Source organism: Nanorana parkeri, unplaced genomic scaffold (assembly GCF_000935625.1).
Source record: "Nanorana parkeri isolate BGI_ZX_2015 unplaced genomic scaffold, ASM93562v1 scaffold1047, whole genome shotgun sequence".
In the NCBI taxonomy this organism is placed as follows: domain Eukaryota; kingdom Metazoa; phylum Chordata; class Amphibia; order Anura; family Dicroglossidae; genus Nanorana; species Nanorana parkeri.
The window spans coordinates 134,140-142,385 of record NW_017307315.1 but is presented as its reverse complement, the minus strand read 5'-3'; the positions used below and the strand labels follow the sequence as shown (position 1 = coordinate 142,385).

Here is an 8,246-nt window from a genome sequence, read left to right as displayed (position 1 = left end):
AACTCGGCCGCTCGCAAGGGACGGAACCCGGCAGTCGCCGGAGGACACAGCGGGTATCGCGGACAAGGTAAGTCCTACGCTGTATTCCCGAGTGTGGCTCGAGGTTACCGCTTTGTTACCCCCCGAGCCACACGCGTGGAAAAATGCCCCAAAGAAGCTCCTGTACTTGTTTGGGCGTAGGGCGTTTTTCAGCGCGTTTCCACGGGCTGAAATACGCCCAGGTGGGAACCATGCCAATAGGGAAGTATGGTATTTTACTGTTTGAGTGTTTTACAGCGCTTCGGTCAGCACTGTAAAACTCCCAGGTGTGAACCCGGCCTTAGTCCATGCTGCAGCTTCTCACTTTGTGACTTGTTACAATGTTGCAGACTGATCACTGGGGGAGGGGAGACAGAGGAAATGCTTCCTGCGGCCTGCAGCGAACTGATGACATCATCTCAATATAGGCAAAGTCACTGACTCTTTTGAAAAGTTATACTGTGCTGTAGGTTGTAATATGTCAGGGATTAATTTATGCAGACATTTAATGACACCGAGGGGGTCCGTTTTCACTTTTAAACTAGGGATCCACCAATACTAATATCGGTGCGGATACAGAGTATTTGGGCTAGTGTTCTTACTCACCCCAATACCGGAACTTCCTGTCAGAAGGAGATTTTCTCTGACCGGCAGTGGCGCGAGGGAACATGGAGCCGGCTTCCCGGCCAATCAGGAAGCCGGCCGGGAATCCTGGCCGGGAAGCCGGCTCCATTGTGATTGGAAGCCCCAGCCAATCAGCATTGAGCCAGCCAAACAGCATGGAGCCAGCTTCCTGATTGGCTGGGAAGCCAACTACATGCGGAAGTACCGGTATCAGTACTGACGAGTACCAAAAGATAAATATCGGTACTTATACTCGACACAGAAAAACTGGTATAGGTGCATCCCTACTTTTAACAAAACCGAGTGTGCACTTTAACTTTTCTGATATCTTGATGGTTGCATCACGTAACAGAGCAAGGAGGAAAACTTGTCTTTACATTTGGGCGGCCAGTAGAAGGGTTAGAACCTCCGTCAAGTTTTTCACTTCTCTATTCGTCCTGTTGGCCGATAGGAGATAATCATATGTTTCCGACAGGGCCCCATACAGGTCGTCAGCAGCTGAAATCCGATCAGTGTACAGTCAGCTTGAAGTCTGCATATTCCTGCCATGATTTATTACCTCTGAAGAAGGAGAGCTCTCGGCTTCTTAGATCTCTGTAGGGTGACAGGAAGAGCCTGGGGGCAGAAAACAAAATATATGGAGTCCTAAAACTGCGATTATACAGCAGAACATGACAGTGTCAGACACAGGATCTCACGCTGCATGTTCAGCCAGCAGTAAATACTTGGCATTCCTTCACAGATGGCGTGCGCGGCCTCTCGTGTTTGCTGCACATCCGCTTCCATTGTCAGAGAGCCAAATCAACATCCAAATTCAAGGGACGAGGACTGGGGCACTGCACAGCTGTGTTCCTCTGCCTGAGAACACCGAGGGATCCTTCATAAAGAAACTGCAAGCTTTTTTTTATTAAAATGAGAACTATGGGATTAGGGCTTTTCCCCATTAGTTCTCCTAAGGGTAACAGGAGGACACAAACTAGCGTCCTGACGTCACCCTAGGCTCAGTATACCGCGAGCTACAGCTCGCGGTATACTGAGACGCCGCAGCTGAAACGGATCCCGACAATTATGCCTGGATCCGCCCAGCTGCGTGAGTGACAGCTGGCTCTGCCTATCTAGAGGCAGAGCCAGCTGTACCCGCCCCCTCCCCCGTCCGTTCCGCCAGTCAGCGCTGGCGGATCGGAGCGGGGGGAATCCAGCCCCTCCCCTGTCACGGCAGAGAGCCATGACATGATCGAGAAGTGAGCAAACGCCGGTATGTGATTGCTCACTTCCCGATCTACTGAGCCGACCTGTGACAGTCTCATTGTCACAGGTTGGCTAGAACTATGAGGATGAGTAAAAAGCACTCACCTCATAGTTCTCCTTTAATGCTACATTCACACCTCTGCACTGCGAGAACGCGTGTTGTGGTGCCATTCATTCTTAATGGTAAGAAGAGGAACGCAGAGGTGAAAAGACAGGGAGGTGACTAGGGTGCATGAATCACAAGACTTGCTGAACAGAAATACAAATCCTCTGGCAGGTAAAACAGTAAATACTGTATATGTATTTGAATTGTGTGCTGAACTTGAACTCCGTCAAAGTAAACACGACATTAAATTACACCTATTAATATAACACAAGAGGCTTAAAGCAGCCAAAGCAACTCGACAAACTTCCATCTTTTCTTGCGTTGGCTAGAACTGTAGAGTTAACTCTACTTTAAAGTGACCCTGTGCTGACTGTGTTAGAGAAGGGGCTTTAAGGAACTGGCCAAATGAATGGAGGAAGCATGCAGGAGAGAGGAATAAGCTAAATAATACCCCTTATTCCTCTAACCCAGAGCATTTGACCATTGCAGTTGGGAAGGGGAGCGCAGTCGGCAAAAGGCCTCAGCGAGGGCAGTCGGCAAAAGGCCTCAGCGAGGGCAGTCGGCAAAAGGCCTCAGCGAGGGCAGTCGGCAAAAGGCCTCAGCAAGCACTTTCCCCCCAAGGAGTCAGCGAGTACAGTTTCCTAAGGTGTCAGCAAATAGAGAGTTTCCTAAAGGTGTCAGTGAGTACAGTTTCTTGAACCACCAAAACACACTTGGAAACTGGAGGAAGCTTTTGATGGGAACAGGCTGGTCAGACCCAAAGTCACAGTACAACCAGAAAACAGGTCTCTGAGTCAGCACAAGTGTGTTTTGCGGTTATACCTGCAAAAGTTGACAACTTTAGGGAGTCAAATAAATCTTCTAAAATTTCACAATTCATTTGACTTCATTTTATCTCCAGTTGTTTGATATTTAAGCATAGAAGAAATATAAAAGTACACCAAGACACTAAACTGTAAATTTCAACAAGGTTGGAAAAAATTGGGTGTTTTAAAACCTTTGACTAGCAGTGTGTGAACGCGGCCGGGGAGCCCAGCAAAGGTTCCTATTAATCTTAAGAGCAGACCGAGCGAAAAAACAATTACACAGCTGTCAGCACTCATGATGGACAAGCTGTAATAAATCCTCTCACCACCGTGACCTCTGCAATCTCTCCCATTAATGGCCCCATCTTAGCTTTATACACCCCCACAATTGTGGTCACACTGGAAAAATCGATCACGTGACCTTTCATCTTTACACACCTCCAGGCCATGGCCCGGTCACATAAGACTTGCTGAACAGAAATACAAATCCTCTGGCAGGTAAAACAGTAAATACTGTATATGTATTTGAATTGTGTGCTGAACTTGAACTCCGTCAAAGTAAACACGACATTAAATTACACCTATTAATATAACACAAGAGGCTTAAAGCAGCCAAAGCAACTCGACAAACTTCCATCTTTTCTTGCGTTGGCTAGAACTGTAGAGTTAACTCTACTTTAAAGTGACCCTGTGCTGACTGTGTTAGAGAAGGGGCTTTAAGGAACTGGCCAAATGAATGGAGGAAGCATGCAGGAGAGAGGAATAAGCTAAATAATACCCCTTATTCCTCTAACCCAGAGCATTTGACCATTGCAGTTGGGAAGGGGAGCGCAGTCGGCAAAAGGCCTCAGCGAGGGCAGTCGGCAAAAGGCCTCAGCGAGGGCAGTCGGCAAAAGGCCTCAGCGAGGGCAGTCGGCAAAAGGCCTCAGCAAGCACTTTCCCCCCAAGGAGTCAGCGAGTACAGTTTCCTAAGGTGTCAGCAAATAGAGAGTTTCCTAAAGGTGTCAGTGAGTACAGTTTCTTGAACCACCAAAACACACTTGGAAACTGGAGGAAGCTTTTGATGGGAACAGGCTGGTCAGACCCAAAGTCACAGTACAACCAGAAAACAGGTCTCTGAGTCAGCACAAGTGTGTTTTGCGGTTATACCTGCAAAAGTTGACAACTTTAGGGAGTCAAATAAATCTTCTAAAATTTCACAATTCATTTGACTTCATTTTATCTCCAGTTGTTTGATATTTAAGCATAGAAGAAATATAAAAGTACACCAAGACACTAAACTGTAAATTTCAACAAGGTTGGAAAAAATTGGGTGTTTTAAAACCTTTGACTAGCAGTGTGTGAACGCGGCCGGGGAGCCCAGCAAAGGTTCCTATTAATCTTAAGAGCAGACCGAGCGAAAAAACAATTACACAGCTGTCAGCACTCATGATGGACAAGCTGTAATAAATCCTCTCACCACCGTGACCTCTGCAATCTCTCCCATTAATGGCCCCATCTTAGCTTTATACACCCCCACAATTGTGGTCACACTGGAAAAATCGATCACGTGACCTTTCATCTTTACACACCTCCAGGCCATGGCCCGGTCACATCCCAGTGTCCAGCCTTGCATAAAGTTGGTATAGGTTTTTCTTTCCTTCTATAAAAACAATATACAGAACTGACCCCCCACTGACTACATACTCAGCAATTCCAGATACATAATGAGAATGAACATGCCAGAGAACGAGCTAGTGCTTGACAGGAAAACAATATCTCTAGCTCTCAAATGCCACCCACCCCATATGATACGAGACACATGCATCTCTGTAATGCATGCAGGGTCTTTAAAAAGGAGATCCTGGGCAGGCAATGCAGCATAGGGATGTGCACCATTTTTGGCAATGCAGGCACCACAACATACAGTGGTGTGTCAGCATGTCTTATATGCACTGAAACACATATGTGTTGGCACTATAATGCTATGGTGGGTGCGAGTGGCATTCAAGTATTTGGAGTGCGCACACTATTGGCCATATAGTGACCTCCCTCAATCCTTCAATGCCTGAAAGGTGTGGCTTAAGGAACCGATAAAACATAAGATGACATTCAGATGGGTTGGGTGACTGTTGGCACCCGCTTTGATCATTCAGACAGTTTTGAGCACCGTAGCAAATCACATTGACAGCCCTCCTTGCCCCATAAGCATGTACCCTCAGCAGAGCCAAGCATACATTTTTAAAGGACACCTTGGCATGAGACAGACCTCAGACCTCAAGTCGTTCCTGTACATTCAATTGTTCACATACATTTATGGTCAGTATTAAAAGAGAACTATGGGGGGTAAGTGTTTTTCCCCATAGTTCTAGGGGTCACGGGAGGACATATACTAATGTCCTCCTGTGACCCAAAGTTCAGTATATCGCGAGCTACAGCTTGCGGTATAGTGAGACCGCCACAGCCGGGATGTATCCCAACAATAAGGCCCCGTTCACATTGAGCGATTTATCGCGCGATTTTTGTAGCGATATCGCTCATATTTCCGCACTATATCGCTCTATGTAGCTTCACCAATACAATTCAATGTAGCTGTTCACATCTCGTCGCTCAATGTCGCTCAATATCGCTTGTAGCTCGTCGCTGGTAGCTTGTCGCTTCTACATGACCCTTTTTTAGAGCGATTTTGAGCGATATTGCTCCTGATTGCATACAGCCCAATAGGAAGACGTCGCTCAAAGTCGCGCGATTTGCATGTCGCTCAGTGTGAATGGGGTCTTATGTTGAGATCCACACAGGCCCCCTCCTCTGTCCAATCACAGCGGGGAGGGGGGAATCCCTGTGGGGTGACTGACCGTCACTGCTCTCTGCAGGGAGATGATCAAGAAGTGAGCGAGCGATGGTATGTGTCACTAGGAATGAGCTCAGGTTTGGACCAAACCCGTTCTGAACCGTAGCTTCTCCACAAACAGAAAGAGGTCCTACGAACATAGAAGGACGCTCCTTCCGCTGCGGCTGGATAATTCCCCACCCGCAAGAGAACGTAAGCAACGGGGCAGGAAGCATTGACATCATAGACCTTACACATGGCTATAGTTGGTCAATGACGTGACTCCCAATATGGCCATATAAAGTCAGTGACATCAGCACAGGCCTCCTTTGGCATGGCACTTCTGTGTGCGGAGGAGCTCAGGTTTGGACCGGGTTCAGTCCAAACCTGAGCTCATCCCTACTGGTCACTTGTTTCCATTTAAACCCTAGTCTTCCCTTTCGAGGACCACGTGACCAAGTGCCTAGATGTGTGGTCAGCCTAATCCTGACCTGTCAGCCAATTAATCTAGTAATAGGTTTTTAGGCAGCGGAAATGAGAAGAGAAAGATGTACAAACTCCATGCAGATAGTATGAAACCTAGGACGTAAGCTCTACATTAACGTCCAAAGACATCTAAATGGTGGAATCTACATCTTCCAATGTTATTTATTACCTAGATATCTTTCAGCATTCCTGTAGCAAAGGTAAAGGTCTCTCCTTTAAGATGCCGATGGGATTACAGAGGGATTTACTATACAATGAAATACCTCTGTCTATGATCCTTGCCCTGTCCTAACGACAGTTATGTATCCAACAAAATAAGTTACTGAAAGCTCCGTATACGCTACCCACCCCATCTGTCAGCATGCTTCCAGATTGAAGCACAACCCTAGCTACATGTCTTCTTCTTTGTATTGCATTGGGTGAAAAGGTTAGAACTTCTGCAAGGCTCTACTGCTGCACCTGACAAAAGGGACTTCCCCTCACTTCCTGTCCTGGTGGCACCCCGTGTCTGAGTGTCAATGAAAAGTGAAAGGAAATCTTCCCAAAACGGGGCAAAGATCACATGACCATGCAGAGAGGAGATTCAGGGAGAACCCATGTGCCATTCACCAGATCTGCCAAAAGGGTTTAGACCAGGGATAGGCAACCACGGCACTCCAGATGTTGTGGAACTACAAGTCCCGTGAGTCACTGCAAGAGTCTGACAGCCACAGGCATGGCTCCCGGAGGCAGAGGCATGTTGGGATTTGAAGTTCATCGCTGGAGTGTAGAGTTTGCCCACCCCTTATTTAGGCAATAGTGAAACAGTCTGCAGCAAAAGTATTTTAGAAGATGTTACAGCGAGGGAAGTAGTGAAGGAGTTAATTGGCGGGTCCAGTGATCTTGAGGTGACACTCTGCATACAATCTCTAATAAAAAGGTGGAATGTTGCTTTAACAGCAACTCTAGCAGTCTGCCTGATCCTTGAACACACAGCGTGAGCTCTCGCCCGGCAGGAAAAGGAAGGAGGAAATGCCACTGACAGTTTCTGGAGCTTGCTTAAAACCGACTGTCCTTCCAAAATAAAGCGGAGGGGGGGAGGCAGGAATTCGCTGCTGGAAACGGCCCTTACCTCATATCTTCCAGAAGATCGCATTCCGCCTGGTGCTTGGCTTGCAGCTTTGTCATCTGTTCGGCCTGAATGTTCTTCAGCTCTTGTGTAACTTTCACCTGAAATAAATGACAGAACGGCGTTAGAAAAATCCGCTTCGAGACACAGGAGCTGACGCTCAGAACAAAAAACATGCACCACCCGAATATTGACTGCTGGGCTATGCAGAGGTGGAGAAAAAAAAAAAAAGACAATTCAGAGTGTAAACATCAATACACAAACACACATACATATATATTCTTAGATTGTAAGCTCCTTGAGTGTAGGGACTGCTGTGGATGGTACAGTATGTGAAATAATGTAAAAAAATTATATATATATATATATATATAATTTTTTTACATTATTTCACATACTGTACCATCCACAGCAGTCCCTACACTCAAGGAGCTTACAATCTAAGGTCACTATCTCACATACACACACACACTAGGGCCAATACAGACAGGAGCCAATGAAAGCAGAACTCTGGGCATACATATTATTAACCCTTGCAGTGTGGCTACCCCCACAGTGCAATGGTTATGTGCTCATTTTTTTTGTCTAAAATAAAAAAAAAGTTATTACTGACCTGAACCCTGCAGCCAGCTGTGACATTGCTCCCTCCAGCAGACAGAATGTCACTCTGTGTCCTCATGTCCTATACACTCTGTATAGAACGTGATGGATTACGGGACCTTAGACCATTGCAGCAAAGGGGAAGCGAGGCTGGAAGGACCAGTCCAGGGGTGTGGACATTTTTACAAAAAAATGCTTGCCCAAGGGCTAAAGCGGGAGCCCAATCTACTTGTCTTGATATAAAAAATAGTTTTAATCAAAACCGTATTTAACTGTGCTAAGAAGCGCTTCTCACCAAAGAGTGCTTGCAATTTGCGAGCAAAATTCAAAATGCATAGGGCAGGGCTCTGCTGGACAGCAGTATAGGGTACAGATTGTACACCCATACTGGCAGAGGGAAAGGACTGTTCGCTGAAATGTAAGTATAGCGTAAGGGGGACC

The 8,246-nt window shown here is 46.5% G+C and overlaps 1 protein-coding gene across 1 annotated transcript in view; it reads right to left on the bottom strand.

Moving 5' to 3' along the window:
* FCHSD2 (FCH and double SH3 domains 2) overlaps positions 1 to 8,246 on the bottom strand; it is a 159,992-nt gene that overhangs the window by 138,326 nt on the left and 13,420 nt on the right. Inside the window, exon 2 of the mRNA XM_018567426.1 lies at positions 7,209 to 7,306. Within this exon, the coding sequence (XP_018422928.1) occupies positions 7,209 to 7,306 (98 nt within the window). The remainder of the gene's footprint in view (positions 1 to 7,208; positions 7,307 to 8,246) is intronic.